Source organism: Erpetoichthys calabaricus (genome assembly GCF_900747795.2).
Source record: "Erpetoichthys calabaricus chromosome 1 unlocalized genomic scaffold, fErpCal1.3 SUPER_1_unloc_26, whole genome shotgun sequence".
In the NCBI taxonomy this organism is placed as follows: domain Eukaryota; kingdom Metazoa; phylum Chordata; class Cladistia; order Polypteriformes; family Polypteridae; genus Erpetoichthys; species Erpetoichthys calabaricus.
In genome coordinates this window covers 1,144,387-1,162,083 of record NW_026261592.1, presented here as the reverse complement: position 1 = coordinate 1,162,083, position 17,697 = coordinate 1,144,387, and the positions used below count along the sequence as shown (strand labels likewise).

Below are 17,697 nucleotides of genomic sequence, written 5' to 3'. Positions count from 1 at the left end.
TGTACGGGCTTAGGACCAGGTCCAGACCAAACGCCAGCTAGGGACCAAAGAAGAAAAGAAAAGATCTGTCACTCCAGTCCAGCTCTAGCTGTCTACTCCTCTTTGTCTTCTGTCACTTTAGTCGTCTCTTCTCCTCACACTGACTGTGTTTCTCCTCCTTATTCTATTTTAGTGATTTTCAACAACTTTAACTTTAGTGAGGACATCAGAGGAGTGTAAGGGGGAAAGTGACAATGGAGGACAGGAACAAGTACGAGATTAAAATAAAGAATGGACAGTGTGGGCTTGTGGGACAAGAAATAAAACAACAGTCTGAACAAAGAGGATGAGAAGAGTGACCAGTGTAGTGGAGGGGCTCAGGGTCACAATGCTGTCTTTATGAATTGAATTATTAAAGGAAATCTGCAGTTGTGTCACCTCACGTCAATCTGTCTGTCCATAAGGGACACTGCAGTCTGTCCTGATTAAACACAGCGTTTGTGTTGTGGGAGTGGAAAAGTCAGAGCCATAATGTGACAAGAAATAAAACTCATGAGACACACACAGACACACACACACACACACACACACACACACGCACACACACACTCACTTGTTGTTCACTTACTTCAGTTTCTCTAATTTGCAGTTTTCACTCCTCAACCCCTCAAACAGCTGATCCACTCCTGAATCCTCCATTTTATTGTAGCTCAGGTTCAATTCAGTCAGTCGTGAGTGTGGAAAAGAAAGAGCTGAGGAGAGAGCTGTGCAACATCTGGAGGTGAGATGACAATAAGACAGGCTGTGGAGATAAAGAGAGAGAAGTGAGGACATGAGGACAGACAGACAGACAGACAGACAGACAGACAGACAGACAGACAGCACAAAGGTTCAATGGCCACTTGTATTCTGACTTTTCACTGAAGTGCAGTGTGAACACGAGACCACTGCCATTCTTATAAAGTAAGGCGCTATATACCTGACAGGGTCTCCTGCCTTCACGCTGGACTGACTGGTGCCAAGTCATTCAGACTGACATGTCGACATCAACACTGGATAAGAACGTCACAGACATGAGACTGACGATATCCTGCACTCGTGTGACAAGATGGACTTGTCACAGGTGACCATGGGGTGAGGATGACAAACTGGAATTCTGGTCTGTCATTTACCACTCAGGACTGGCAGCTCTAGTGGTGACCAGCAGCAGGTCTGTTTGTCTCCGTCTTTGTCAAAGATTTTTAATTTGTTGTGATTATTTTTTAATTATGTGTTCATTTTCTGAACAGGAATAAAAGAATATATCTGTCCCTGAAGTGTTATGGAGTGTCTGCTTTTATTTGTTCTTATTATTTTAGTGATACTTTTTCACTTTACTTGTTGTCATCCCGATGCGTCTTCTATTCACCTGAGTGATTCAGTTCAGCCAGGAGTTTCTACTGTGATGGTACCTGCCGAGTGCAGACACAGACCAGATCTGCTTCCAGAACTTCCCACTTTGAAGACACAAGATGAGTCTAATGAAGGTGACAAGCGGGAGACACTGAAATGGGGCAAATGTGGAGGGGCTCGTTTGAGGTAACAGGTAACCCAACACATTCCACTTCGACTGTAATAATGGCGAATGTGCAGTCCTTATGTAATCGACTTGATGAATTCCAAACTAAAGGTTGTGTTCAGACAGAATACAGAGAAGCCTGCATTATGAGATGTGGCTCTCTGAGCCCATCAGTGTCACGGAGCTCATCATTAAGACTCCATCATCACAGGTAAAGTGCCCAGTGGCGTCTGCCCATCTGTATATAAATGGTGGTCTCAATCAGTAACAGTCAGAAAAGCAGTGAGCTCTGTAGACATTGAGCTGCTCAGCGTGTCACTCAGACCACTCTACTCGTCCAGAGAATTTCCACAAATATTTGTCACCGTTGTTTGTATTCATCCTAAGGCTCACCCATCAATGTCAACAGAGACGATTATCACAGCTTTAGTCGACACGCTGAAAGTGAACACTCAGACCAAAGCATCAGAAGCCTACCCTTTGTCAGCAGGCCTTAAACAAAGGCACCAAAAGCACAAACACATTTTCTGATTTGCACTTTGTTTGTAATTCTGCAGCACTCTTGTAAAATACTCCAACACTATTTCTTACATTCAACACTTTCTTTAGGAATTTAAAAGTCCACAAGAAGACAGTGAAGCTCTGGAGTGAAGATTCAATCCAAAGTCTGCAAGGCTGCTTTCATTGTCCAGAACTGAGATCTTTTGATGGACTCCTGCGTTGATTTATTTGAGCTTTGTGATGTGATCAGCAGCTCTGTTTCTGTTTGTGAAGACGTGCTAATCTTAGCTAAAAGTGTGAAGGTCTATTTGATCAACAAACCCTGGGTCAATGTCAATGTTAATTTATTTATATAGCACATTTAAAACAACATAGTAATGCTGTGGCCAAAGTGCTTTACAATAATAGAATAAAAGAAAAACTAAACAATTAACATAAAAACATAAATAGAAATAAAATATATGAACATAAAATAAGATACATAATAAATAGAAGTAATGCTATATTATCACAAAGAGGAAGCCATCAGTATTACTGAAGGTCGCTGAATGCAAGTGAGTAGAAATGAGTCTTTATTTTTGTTTTAAACAGTTCAATTGTAGACGACTCCTTTATATGATGAGGTAAAGAGTTCCACAGGCGAGGAGCAGCAGCTGCACAAGTCCTGTCTGTCCCCCTTGTTTTACACTTGGTACGAGGGACAACCAGAGACAGCTGACCAGAAGATCTAAGCACTCTAGATGGCTGATGTAAAACACACAGTTCAGATAAATAGGCAGGAGCAAACCCGTGTAAAGATTTAAAAACTAGCAGCAAGATTTTAAAATCAGTTCGAAAACTAACAGGCAGCCAGTGTAAAGAAGCTAATATCGGAGAAACAGAGTCAGACTTTCTTGCCCCAAACAGAAAGCGAGCGGCAGCATTTTGGACCAACTGTAACCTGTGCATCAGAGATTTGTTAATCCCAGAATACAGCGAGTTGCAGTAATCGAGGTGAGAAAAAATAAACGCATGAGTAGCTATCTCAAGATCCCTAGAAGATAAGAAAGGCTTTATCTTACCTAATAGACGAAGTTGGAAAAAGCAACTCTTGACTACAGAATTTATTTGTTTCTCAAAAGAGCGGTTACTATTAAAGATAACACCAAGATTGCAGACTTGAGGTTTGGAAAAGACAGAGAAAGAGCCGAGAAGTCCAAGACCAATTTGGGCTTTAGCTGATGGACCCACTATATGCACCTCCGTTTTATTTTGATTTAGATCAAGAAAATTATTAGCCATCCAGGATCTTAATTCAGACAGACAGTTGTGGAGTTGATTTGTTGTAGAGTTGCAGACAGGAATATAAACCTGAGTATCATCAGCATAGCAGTGAAAAGAAATGTTAAATTTCCTAAAAATCACTCCAATAGGATGAAGGCATATCAAGAATAAGACAGGACCCAAAATGAATCCCTGAGGAACACCATATTTAAGAGGAGCAGTAGATGAAAAAGAGGAATTAAAAGTCACTGAAAAGTGTCTACCAGTTAGATATGACGTGAACCAGTTAAGAGCAGCCCCTTTAAGCCCAACGAGATGTTCAAACTGCATCATCAATATTTCATGATCAATGGTGTCAAAGGCAGCGGACAGGTCAAGGAGGAGAAGGACTGCAGTGCCGCCTGAGTCAGTAATAAGAGATATGTCGTTGAACACTTTCAGGAGGGCCGTTTCAACACCATGATAACGCCTAAAGCCAGATTGGTAGATCTCAAATAAATTATTGGAGTTAAGGTGATCAACTAATTGATTATAAATAATTCTTTCTAGAATTTTAGCCAGAAACAGCATGTGGGAAATTGGACGAAAATTGGCTAAAACTCCAGGGTCTAATTCTGCCTTTTTTTGATGGGGACAAACTGCAGCATGTTTAAAAAATGAGGGCACAACTCCCGAACTAATAGAATCAAATCTATAATGTCATTATTATATCAAAAGAAAAAGTATCTTTAGATGAGGAAATACTAATGAGGCACAAGTTGCTCAAAGGGAATTAAAACTTAGCATCAAAAAAGATAAAGTTTATTATAAGGATAAAACTGAACAGAATTTGTCCCCACAAAATTTGGGATTGATGTGGTCAGACATTAAATCCTTAGCTGGACATCATCAGTCAAAAAATAAAAAACAGGTAAGGGTTTGTGGTGTAAACTGCTTCTCTGATTGAGCTAATGGGTTTAATTAATACGACTGGAGATGTGAGCAGTTTGATTTGACTGAGCGAGGACTCGACTTGAAGAAGATGGTTTCAGATAACGGAGAGAGATGTTTATGTTCAGAAGGACGCAGAGAACATTTTTATAATATTAAAACCAAATAAAAGTCCTGGACCAGACCATGTTAGTGGGAGGATCTTGAGAACATCTGCAGAGAAAGCTCAGCTCCATTTTTTATTTTACTTTCAAAGTTATCATTAAAACAGCAGAAGGTCACAAAGCTATGGAAACAGGTGACAGGAATACCAGTAGCTAAAAACAACAACCATAATAACCTAAAAGACTTCAGACCAGTGGCTCTGACATCACTGGCTATGCAAATATTTGAAAAACTTCTAAAGAGGAACCTGAGAGAGAAAACTCAGAGTTATGAGATCCATTTCAGTTTGACTACCAGTCTATTAGAGAGGGGGACAGAGGACACCAACTGCATATTCTGTGCAGAACACATTTAGGGGACTTGGAGACGAGCTAAAGGACAAATCAGCATCAGACATTTACTCTGAAGTCCTTACAGCACCAGAAAAAGATAACATGAGCAGAATTTGATATTCAGGCATAATGTGTGGATGAAGGCCTGGTGTGAACAAGAAGGTTTGACTTTTTTAAAGCCACTGGAATGACTGTCACTGTAAACATTTAATTTACTGACGAGATGGACCACAACTACAAGAGAAAGGGACAAACAATCTAGGAGCGAGAATCTTCAGGGAAGTGAGCAGACATTTAAACTGAGGAAGACACAAAAAACAATCAACTGACGTAAAGAGAACTCAACAGAAAACACAAAAGTAACTTTACTTGTTTAAAATGTTTACTCTTTAATGTGAGAAGAATTAGAAATAAAATGCATGAACAAGAGGTGACAGGATTGACTTGGGATTCTGATATTGTAGGAATTACAGAGTCATGGCTGAAAGAGAGTGACAGAGAAGAATATCATATTAGTGTCTAAACCTGCTTCAGGAGAGACAGACAAGGAAGGAAAGGAAGAGGTGTGGCGCTGTATGTGAACAATAATATTCAGAACGACATCTTCAAGATGGAAGAAGGAAACTCGTCAGAATCACTGGGGGTTAAACTAGTGAGGAAGAAAGGCAGAGATCTGGACATTGGAGTTTACAACAGGCCGCCATATTCTGATATGTTAGATAATACATTTTTATTACTCTTTAATTTAATATTGATTTTTTTGTATCAGTATGCTGCTGCTGGAGTATGTGAATTTCCCCTTGGGAATAATAAAGTATCTATCTATCTATCTATCTATCTATCTATCTATCTATCTATCTATCTATCTATCTATCTATCTATCTATCTATCTATCTATCTATCTATCTATCTATCTATCTATCTATCTAAATAATGTATTATTTAATCAAATAAGACAGATGTGCCACAAAGAGGACGTAGTGGTCAGGGGGGATTTGAACTTTCTAAACATTAACTGAAAGGAATACAAAAGAAGAAACTGGTGCAGTTGGCAAATGACTGTTTGTCCACCCAGTTTGCCCATTGTGTGGTGACGCCTCTCGAGATCTCATCTTCTCAAACAATAAAGACAGAGGAACAAGAAAACACACAGATGTATGATAAAAACAAAACTTCTAACTTGAGGCAAGCAGACTTTATGGGGACGAGGACGTATCTACAAAACATCAAATGGGAAAGCAAAAATTCAGAAACTCTAAATGACAGTTGGTGTCACTTCATAGAGTTTATTTTGAAAACCAATAAAACAAAAGAACTCTAAATCAGTTGAAAAGGAACAATAGGAGCACTGCTAAAAAAATAAAACTGAAAAGATCCTTGTACAAGAAAATTTAAAACATCCAAATAACTGTGACAGAGTGGATTACCTGAAACTACAGCCAGTGATCAAGAACAGCATTTGAAAGGTCAAAAATGGACAAACTAAAATAAAATGAGCAAGAAAAGCCAAAATGAATAGCAAGCATTTTTTTCTTTACTACTCCAGTAAACAGACAATGAAAGAGAATTGAAGAAACCTTAGGGACACGAATAGAGAAATCATTGAAAATGAGATTTAAATAGCAAATGAACTGAACAAATATTTGACCCAAATATTTATAAAGAAAGAAACAAGTGGAATAACTCATGTAGAATTAAAAACAAACTCTGATTTCAGAGATTTTAATATCAAAGACTCAGTTGTGCTTCAAGCCCTCAGTATGTTGAAGACTAATAGAAGCCCTGGGCGTGATGAGATCTCACCACTTGTATTGAAAGAAATGAAAGACGTTGTCTCTAAACTCATATTAGGTAGATTTAAGCTTTCACTTCAGAAAGGAGAAACACCTGAGGACTGGAAAGTTGCAAATGTGACTCCAGTCTTCTGGAAGGGGGACAAAATGCATCATAGTTAATTACAGACCAGTTAGTTTTACTTCTTCTTACTTGCCATGAAAAATTATGGAAACAATAATAACAATTAAATTAAAAAATTACTTACTGACACAAAAATAATATACTTAACAACAACCAGCATGGATTTATGAGAGGAAGATTCTGCCAAACCAATCCTTTAGATTTTTTAGAATAAGCAACTGGAATAATTAACAAAAACAAATCCTACAACATAATTTACATAAACCTTCAATAAGCCTTTGACTAAGTTGTCCCACACCAAAGATTTATTCTGAAACTAGAAGTTGTAAGCATCAGCGGTCACCTACAAAACTGGATCTCTAGCTGGTTAACCGGCAGGAAACAAAGAGTACAGATAACAGGAGAATGGAGTGAGGTCATCAGTGGACTACTGAGACCACATCTGGATTATTGTGTGCAGTTCTGGACACCACAGTACAAGAAAGACAAAGCAGCACTTGAAGCTGTGCAGAAGAGAGCAATCAAGTGCATCATGTGAGTTATGGACATGTCCTACTGTGACAGACTCAGAGAATTAAACCTGTTTAGTCTGAGCAGAGGAGACTGTGTGGGAACCTCATCCAGGTATTTAAAATCCTCAAAGGCACGTCCTGGGTATGACGTTAAACTGCATCCGGCCCTGCAAGCGAACCTCCAAGTTGCAGGGAAATCATGGGGGTTGGTGGCAAGATCGGCACACCAGCCATCGTAAAAAAACTTCACAAAGCTCAGAGACTACAGAAAGGACTCGTTTTTGCTCTCCACGTGAGGAGCTATGCTGCAGCCGCCCATAGGAAGCTGCTTGCATCATGAAGGGGATGGGGGAAAGCCCTTGGGAGCCCCGTCCCTGGAAGAGTCAAAACCATTGGAGAGCCAATGGGGTCAGGTCTGTTGGGGATCGGAACTGGTGTGGTGCTGAGGCGTCGCCTGCTGCACGTCAGCACTCGGGTCCCAATTTGAGGCGGCCCATACGGGTGGGCGTATGGAACGTCTTGTCTCTCTGGCAAGATGATCATCTTCCTCTGCTGTCGGAGGAGCTGTGTAAACTATGCATTTCAGTTTCGACACTCTCTGAGGTGTGCAGGCACCAGATCTCTATAGGTGGATACACCTTTTATTGGTCTGGTTGCTCTGATGGCTGTCATACTCGGGGTGTAGCTGTTGCTGTAGCGGATTGGCTTCTTCCAATGGTGTTCGATTTCACTCCTTTCAACAAGCATATTATGAGACTTAGATTGTGGCACTCTCTGGGTGCCTTGTCTGTTGTCTCAGTGTGTGCTCCGACAGTGCTGAGTGATGTCTCGGTGAGGGAGACATTTTATTTGCAGCTTTGCTCGGTGGTTGATGGTTGCCCATGAGGTGACACTCCTCTGGTCATGGGTGACTTTAATGCAGTCACTAGCACTGACAGGGCTGGCTATGAAGATTGTCTCGGTCCCCATGGGTCTGGTGACCGTGGTGAAAGTGGCTCCATGTTCCTTGACTTTGCAAATGGTCAGGGGCTGCAAATTGCTGGATCCTGGTTCCAGCACCCTGAACCACATCGTTGGACTTGGTACTCCAATACTGGTGGTGCGGTGAAGAAGATCGATCACATCCTCATGGGCAGACACTGGAGGCTCTTGCAAAACTGCAGGGACTACAGAAGTGCCCATTTTGTGAATTCTGACCACAGACTTGTTGCTACTCTTAGGATCCAGCTTAGGTCCAGTAGGTTACCACCTACTAGGAAAATGAGCCTGAACTTGGCCAGACTCCATGACCAGACTGTTTCTAATGAGTTTGCACACCGTTTGTGTGAGGAACTTTCAGATTTGGATACGACCGCTGATCCTAATGTGATGTGGGAGACCTTCCGTGACAAGACCTTGAAGGTTGCTGAGGGTTGTGTTGGTGTTGCCGGTGTTCCCAGAAGGAGGTGTTTCATCTCACAGGGCACCCTGGATATAATCTAGAGCAGTTGCATTGCACGGCTCAATGGCAACTCTGGTCTGTACTGGGAACTGAGAAGGACGGCTGCGAGGGCTTTGAGGGCAGATAAAGAGGCGTTTGTTAAAGGAATCTGTGAGCAAGTGACACACCATCTGTGGTCTAGCGACCCACATCCTGCTTACAGAGGAATCGAAGCATTACGCACATCTGAATCTGTTCCTCAGATAGTCACAGTCAGGGCAGCTGATGGAACAGTCTTTACGGATGACACTGCGGTTGTGACCCGCTGGGCTGGCTACTTTCAGCAGCTGTTCAAAGCTGATCCTCCGGCTAGGATGTTGGATATCTCTGGTCCACGGTTCTTGAGGCTGATCCTCCAATTAGCTGTGACCCACCCAGTCTCACTGAGATTGCACAGGTGGTGGACCAGCTGAGGGGGGGAAAGGCTGCAGGGATCTGTGGTATCCTGGGAGAACTTCTCCAGGCTGGTGGTAAGGCTGTCCTCCTGGCATTGCAAGCAATCTTTACATCCATTTGGGAGACTGGCATCATCCCAACTGACTGGAAAATCAGTGACTGGACTTGTAATCCCTATCTGGAAAGGGAAGGGTGATCGCCTGGATTGCAGCAACTACAGGGGGATAACACTTTTCTCGGTGCCGGGTAAGGTCCTTGCTAGGATCATCCTCAATAGGATCCGTGATCACTTGCTCACCTACCAGCAGAACAGTCTGGTTTTACGCCTAAGAAGTCTGCCATCGACCGCATCCTGGCACTGAGGGTTCTCATGGAGTGCAAACGCGAATATCGGCAGAGTTTCTTTGCAGCCTTTGTCGATTTTCATAAAGCGTTCGACTCAGTTGATCGAGCTGCCCTGTGGGACATCCTGAGGATTTGCGGGATCCCCTTGAGGTTGCTGGATATCATGGCCAGCCTGTACACGGGTACTGTGAGTGCTGTGCAGAGTGGAGGCAGGACCTCTGTGTTTTTCCCAGTTGATTCTGGGGTTCGTCAGGGGTGTGTTCTGCACCTACTCTGTTCAACGCTTATACGGACTGGGTGTTGGGCAAGGTTGTGCGGTCCAGCAGCTGTGGGACATCTGTTGGTGAAGAAAGGTTGACAGATCTTGACTTTGCTGACGATGCTGTGATCTTTGCGAAGTCAATGGAGGCTCTGATTGGGGCGCTCAAGAGACTGAGCAAGGAGTCTGAGTGTCTGGGATTGCGAGTGTCCTGGATAAAAACCAAGATTCAGGCCTTTAATGACCTCTTGGGCACAGCCATCAGCAGTGTCTCTGTTTGTGCAGAGAGTGTTGACCTTGTTGAGAGGTTTACTTACCTTGGCAGTGACATTCATGACTCTGGTGACTCGTCCTATGAAGTCAGTAGACGGATTGGGAGAGCATGGGGGGGTCATGAGGTTGATGGAAAGGGATGTGTGGCACTCCCAATATCTATGCAAAAGGACAAAGGCCCAAGTCTTTAGAGTCCTGGTGCTTCCTGTCTTGCTATATGGTTGCGAGACATGGACGCTGTCCAGTGACCTGAGATGAAGACTGGACTCCTTTGGAACTGTGTCTCTCCGGAAAATCCTTGAGTACCGTTGGTTTGACTTTGTGTCGAATGAACGGTTGCTCATGGTATCTTGAATGAGGCACATTACCTGCATTGTGAGGGGGCATCAGTTATGGCACTATGGCCATGTGGCATATTTCCCCGAGGGTGATCCGGCTCGTAAGATCCTCATTGTTGGGGACCCAAGTGGCTGGACCAGACCAAGGGGTCGCCCACGTAACACCTGGCTGTGGCAGATAGAGCGGTCATTTCTGGAGGGTGGGACTGGACCACGTGTCTACCTGGGGGGTTGCAAACCGGGAACCCGAGTTGTTTCGTTGTATAGTGGGCGCAGCAACACACTGTACCAGTGCATGCTCCCCAACTTGACTTGAAAGGCATTAAAAAAGAAGATCCAGCAGAATTTTTTCATCTTAAGGGTGAATCACATATTTGAGGATATCTGTGGAAATTAAGGGGAAGTGCATTTAAAGCCGAAGACAGGAAGCACTTCTTTGTACAAAGAGTTGTGGGACTCTGAAACAAACTACTGAGACATGGAGTTGAAGCAGAAACCTTCACAACCTTTAAGAAGAAGTTGTATGAGACATTGGGACAGCTTAGCTATTAGCTAAACTCACGGCCTTGATGGACTCAATGGTCTCCTCTCATTTGTCATATGTCTTATGTTCTTATGTCACTTTGCTTCATCTCTTGTATGACCCCTTGTAGAGCACCAAGACTCATGTAAGGCTCTTGTTTGTCGACTCCTCTTCAGCCTTTAACACCATTCAGCCTCACCTTCTTGCACAGAAACCTATTAAAGAATTTAATTACGACTTCAGTTTGGTAGGATGGCTGATTGACTTTTTAAGAGACAGGACTTGAAGAGTGAAAGTCAATGGCTGTCTGTCTGACATGCTGTCCTCATCCACAGGTTCCCTCATGTCTGTTCTTTCACCTCTTTTCTACTCACTAATGGTGGTCTCAGTAAATTTAAGGACAGGTTCATCTTAATATGTGCATGACTCAGTGATTGTTACCCTATTGAGTGTGAATGAAACCAGTTCTGGTCCAGTGAGAGATGACTTTGTGAACTGGTGTGATGAGTCTTTTCTACACCTCAATGTTACAAAAACCAAGGAACTAATAATCAAACTTAGAAGCAGCACCAGTCACCAAAAAGAAACAATCACCAAAGAGCAGGCAGTGGAGATCATTGACAGTCATAAATATCTGAGGACAATCAAAGACTCAGAGCTGACTTTTAAGTGAAGCACAGAAACCATTGGCACAAAGGGACAGCAGCAGCTCAACTGTTGTGGATCACAGAGGTGTGTACAGCCGTCCTGACCACAACACAGACATGCAGGACACAAACTGCCACACAGCACACCTTTATTTTTAGGTGGGGAGGCACTTTCTACGTTCCCCAGAAGAACACAATGTCCTCAAGATAAAAACACAGTCATTTTCTTTCTTTCTTTCTTTCTTTCTTTTTCTCTTTCTTTCTTTCTTTCTTTCTTTCTTTCTTTCTTTCTTTCTTTCTTTCTTTCTTTCTTTCTTTCTTTCTTTCTTTCGCGAGAGTGGTGAGTGGCGGAGCTCTGTGAGAAAGTGGGAGTGAGAGCGGGAGAGTTTGAAGGTTTGTGATTTTACTGTTTTTCCTGCTTTTTTGTTCTTAATTGTTATTCTGTCTCTGACTGTTTATCTTTTGGTTGGAGTGGTTTATTCTGAGGAAGGCCAGAATGGCCTCCTCAGGAGGGGTCCGTTTTCGGAACGGTGATTTCGTAAAAGTCATCCGACAACATGGAGTGAAGCTAATGCCAGAAGTGACCTGTTCTCTGGAAGAATATGTATTGGCTGTAGGAAATGTAATAGGCTGTGACAATGTTCGTTCAGCCTCAAGAATGAGCAGTGTGGTGGTTGTGTTTGTTGCTACAACGGATTTTGTCCATAGATTGGTAGAAAATGGAGTTGTTATAAAGAACACTTTAACTCCCGTAAGGCCTCTTACAACTCCAGCAAAAAAGATTACCCTATCTAATGTACCTCCTTTTCTATCTAACAAGACCCTTGAAAGAGAGCTATCTCGCTATGGACAGTTAATCTCGCAGATTAAACGTATACCTTTAGGATGTAAAGCACCCCAGTTGAAGTATGTGATGTCTTTTCGGAGGCAAGTTTTAATGATTTTAAAAAATACAGCAGATGAGTTAAACGTAGCGTTGAGGTTCCGAATGGACGCCTACAAATACGTTATCTTTGTCACCTCGGAACCGATGAAATCCTTTAAATGTGGCAAAGCTGGTCATGTAGCTATAGAGATTTCAAAGATGTTGTTAACACTGCAGAATCAGGCAAACAACTGACCCCAGATGAGACCCCCGACCGCCCTGGGGATCTGACAGATGTGGCAGAGAAGGCGACTGCAGTTAATATCACAGCAGGAAGTAGCGACGGGATTGCTGTTGCTCAGAATGAATATGCTGGTAGCGATCAGACTGCGTTGATCCAATTGATGAGCAATTTGCTTAATGCCGATCCCAAACTGAATAGGGATAATGGAAATCAGGACCCCCCTGTATCAGAGTCTGGAAACACTGCTAATGAGTCGGGTGTCTTGGAGGTATCGGACTCTGCTACAGAATCGGTGGTCACAAGCATATGGGGCGATATGGACATGGAGTGTGTCGGCTCCGACAGTACTTTCAAAACACCAAAGGCTGTTAAAAGATACTGTGGGGTAGATGAGCAAGTTGCTTCTAAAAAAAGAAGCTTTGAAGAGACTACAGCTGCGGTTGACACGGAAGTGTCCTCGATTTCAGATTGTGGGGAGGACGGTTATTTAACTGATTCCTCTGTAGTGTCAGAAAATAGTCAGGACACCACAGAAGGATATGGATTCTACAGAATTAGCCCCTTTCTGGTTGAAACAAAGGGGAAAAGAGTGGATGTACAGAACTATTTCCTGGATGTTAAATTATTTATTTCCTCCGTTAAACGGTTAATGAAGCAAAGATCGGGCACTGAGGTTTTTTCAGACAAGGAGGGGTGGAGGCTTAGAAGTATTTTAAAAAAGTTACGTACCTCTGCTAATTTAACAACTTGCTAATAATGGCTCCAAATTCTGCATTTTTTATATTTCTTAATGGTATTATAGCATTTTTTTTGGTTTCACTATCAATTTTACCAATGTACGATTTTACAATTGGGAGTCTTAATGTTGCTGATTGTAAGAGCCCTCTCAAGATAGCGAAAGTGTGCGACTTCCTGAGAGGGAAGCATCTGACAATGGCTTACCTGCAGGAGACGCACAGCGAAAATGCTCTTGAAATTGAGTGGCAGAAATGCTGGGGAGGAGATTTTTTTTTTAGTCACGGGTCAACATGCAGCTCTGGGGCCTCATGTATAACGCTGTGCGTAGAACTCACACTATAACATGGCGTAAGCACAAAAGCGGGAAAGTGCGTACACACAGAAAAATCCAGATGCAGGAATCTGTACGTATGCAAACTTTCACGTTCTTCCACTACATAAATCCCGATCAGCGTGAAAAGTAACGCACGTGAACACGCCTTCTGTCCCGCCCCAACTCCTCCCAGAATTACGCCTCTTTGAATATGCAAATCGATATAAATAGCCTTCTGAGAAAAGACAATGGGAAAAGCACGGGGGAAAATATAAGAATTTCAGTGAATACCAAGTGGAGGCAAAGGAAAAACGTACTATTTGTTGGTTTAAACAGTGGGATAATCAACAAAAGGAAGTTGATCGAGTGACAGAGTGTCGGAGAAACTCAAAAGCTCAAGTTCACAAAGTCGCACAGTGCCCGAAATAAAAAAGAACTCACATATCAAAGTCGGCGTGAAAAGGCGAGTCGTAGCCCACCGTCTGAGTGTCATATGAAAGCTTATTAGGGTACAGAGAAAAAAATAGGCACACAGTGGGGAAAAAAACACAAAATGTCAACTTTAATCTCGAAAATTCCACTTTAATCACGTAGTTTATTTTGCCATTAAAGTAGAACATCATAAACTTCATCTTAAAATCATTTAATTTACTAGTTTCTCAAATCCCATTGTAACTAAAGTAGGAAGTTAAATGCTTTGTTCTGTACTTGATCTTCTTTGTGCTCTGTGTGTGAATCACTACCTGCTTCTTAAACGGGCTTTCTCTTTCTTCGACAGGACACATAATCCATTACATTCATGATATTACAGCTCTCTGAATAATTAAAATACTAAGATGTATACGTGATATCTTTTTCATGATGATAGGAATGAAAGCATGTTATTAAACATGGGAACACGGTGGCACAGTGATTGTTCATATCTCACGCAAGAGGCTTGCTGCGCCATGCACAACCTTCAATGAAATAATTTATGACAGCAGTACTGTCTCTTTCAAACGTACTAACCTCCAATTCCTGTCCTTACTTTTCTTTCTCCAAATACCCAATCGCCACACAATCAGCTATGTAATAGATGTGAAGCCATCTGTAAGCTTAGAACGCCGATTCTTCAAAACTTTTAAGGAACATTGAAATATCTTCGTAGTACATGTTTAATTATTTTATCCGTCTATCCTTCCAGTGTCGCGTCAGCACCAGCAAGAATACAATGCAATGCAGGAACAATCCCTGAACTAGCTAGCGCTGCGGCACCGTGTCCTCACATGTTTAATTATTAACAATACAGATTATTTAAATGAAGTTAAAGTTTTATCTGTATAATATAATCAACATATTTTGCTGCATTTCATCTTAAAAATGAATACCGTCATCATATGTAAATACGCGCTTTATAAAGTGGCACAGGTTGTGCAATATTATAACTGTAGTGCAAGTTTACAGTGAGGTAATTGTACTTATAAGTACAAACAGTTCTACAAGGAGCACTTGATGGACTGATTGAGTGCGTTTAGAGTTCTTGGGATGAAACTTTTTCTAAACCGCGAAGTCCATAGTGGGAAGTATCTAAAGTGTTTTGCCGTGGCTCAGGCAGCGTCTGCTTCATGCTGTATACCGATAATTCTCTTTCCGATCAGCTGCTGCTGTGATTCCCCACTCAGATACAGTGATATAAATACTTTGAGTGGTGCAGTGAGAGTAATATGGAAAAAGATGATCTGCTGTGGCAACCCTTAATGGGAGCAGCTGAAAGAAGAAGAAGATGCAGTGAGAGTTACAGCGCTAAAGCAGTTATGGTATTTGGAATACTATGGCTATTCCCTGGACCATTATATTGCTGCAGGTTAATTACAATCAGATGCATTACACTAATAAACAATATGCAGTTAATTTCAGTGTATTTATAAAGCCACGTCAGGAATGTGGAGCTAAGAAAGAAAGGGTGATCACACAGGAACAGTAGCACTGCTTTGACGCTGGGTGCCGCCAGTCTGTTGAACTGAGCGGTGAAATTGCGTATGCCAAGGTATGAGGTACCATGGAAATGTGCGTGGCTTTATGCCAAGTTTAGGTTTTATACATCGCGATTTGAGCGTGGAAACGTTCGTACGCAACATTTCTGTGCGTACGCACCGTTTATACATGAGGCCCCTGGTGTTGCCATTGGTATATCTGAACAAGTGTGTCCGACATCGGTGTCTGCCTACGAAGTGATTAGAGGGCGGCTGCTTAAGGTAAAGGTTGACGTGGACAACAGGTTTTTATTAACGTTTACGCTCCAACAATTGGCAGTAAAAGAGTGCGCTTTTTTAAATGTCTTGAGCGCGCTTTATCAGAGTGTGACCCGGATGAATGTGTGTTTTTAAGTGGTGATTTTAACTGCACCCTTAATGATGCACTGGACAGAAATCATGCAGAGCCCCACCCGCGATCTGCCAGAGAGCTGAAAGCGCTCATTGAGTGATATGAATTGAAGGATGTGTGGAGGGCCCTGAATGGGGGAGACAGGCAGAACACGTGGGCACAGGTGCGAGGTGGCACTCTTTCACTTGCCAGGCTTAATTTTATACTTTTAACCATCATCTTAACCATTTTAATGCATGTGTCATTGTGCCAACGAGTCTTTCTGATCATGCATTAGTTACCTGCAATGTTCTTATGTCATCTTTAAAGTCAAAAAGCTCTCATTGGCATTTTAATGAGCTTTTATGTCAGGACTCCCGTTTTAAAAATTGTTTTAGGTACTTTTGGACACAATAGCGGGAAAGGATATGTCAGTTCTCGTCTCTGGGTCAGTGGTGGGATGTTGGTAAAGTGCAAATTCACCAGCTCTGTCAGCAGTATACTCTGAATGTCACACGGAGTTTGAATGATTCTATGAAAGCACTGGAGGAAGAGATAACAGCACTCCAGCAGGACTTTGACTCCTCTAAAGGTAGTGAGCACCTGGACATGTTGAAAGTGAGAAAGGCTGCCCTCGTACACCTGACTGATTATAAAGTCCAAGATGCTTTGGTTACAGCCCGTTTTCAAGCAGAAACTGTGTGTGATGCTCCAACCAAGTACTTTTTTGGGCTGGAAAGAAAACAGGGCCAAAGCAGAATGATTCATTGTTTGCGTGACCCCTCTGGAAATGAGATGACAATCTCTTCTCAAATTAGGACATTTGCTGTTGATTTTTATTCTAAACTTTTCTCATCTGAGCTGGTGGAACAGGACACTGCTTCTTCGCGTTTTACTAAGGGGCTGCCACAGGTGCCAGAGGAGGACTTACCAGCTTTACAGAGAGGGTTTACGCTTGAAGAACTCTCACGGGCATTGGCAAGTTTAAACACTGGGAAAGCTCCAGGTATTGATGGACTTACTGTCAAATTCTACAGGTTGTTTTGGGAGTTCATCGGACCAGACCTACTTGCTGTTCTTCAAGAATGTTTAGATAAAGGCCTCCTCCCCTTGAGCTGTAGAAGAGCTGTTGTTGCCCTCATTCCAAAAAAGGTGATCTCTGTAATATTAAGAACTGGAGGCCAGTGGCCTTGCTTTGTGGTGACTATAAAATATTTTCTAAAGTGCTGGCTTCGAGAATGAAGGAGGTGTTGGGGCATATCATTCACCCTGATCAGAGTTACTGTGTACCAAATAGGTCCATATATGACAACATCTTTTTTATTAGGGATACATTTGAAATCTGAAAACTGTTTGGATTGCATGGTGGTCTAATTTCCTTGGACCAGGAGAAGGCTTTTGATTGGGTGGAGCACCAGTACCTTTGGCGAGTACTACTGGGATTTGGTTTCCCACCCTGATTTGTTTCCATGGTTAGGGTGCTCTATCGTGACATTCAGGGTGTACTGAAAATCAATGGTGGGCTGAGAGCTCCGTTCAAAGTAGATAGAGGAATTAGACAGGGTTGCTCCTTGTCTGGTATGTTGTATGCCCTGGCTATAGAACCTCTGCTGATCAAATTAAGGAGAGTGGTGGGTGGACTATCTGTCCCTGAGTGTTCAGTGCCTTTGAAGGTCTCAGTATATGCAGATGATCTCGTAGTATTAGTTGCAAAACTACAAGATGGGGATGGGCTGGTGTCTGTGCTGGATGAGTTCCAAAAAGAATCATCAGCTA

At 42.4% G+C, this 17,697-nt stretch overlaps 1 protein-coding gene across 1 annotated transcript in view; it reads right to left on the bottom strand.

The window, feature by feature from the left end:
- The window catches only part of LOC114643290 (NACHT, LRR and PYD domains-containing protein 12-like), a 547,995-nt gene that overhangs the window by 426,072 nt on the left and 104,226 nt on the right, over window positions 1-17,697 (bottom strand). The window contains exon 9 of the mRNA XM_051921829.1: window positions 608-781. Within this exon, the coding sequence (XP_051777789.1) occupies window positions 608-781 (174 nt within the window). The remainder of the gene's footprint in view (window positions 1-607; window positions 782-17,697) is intronic.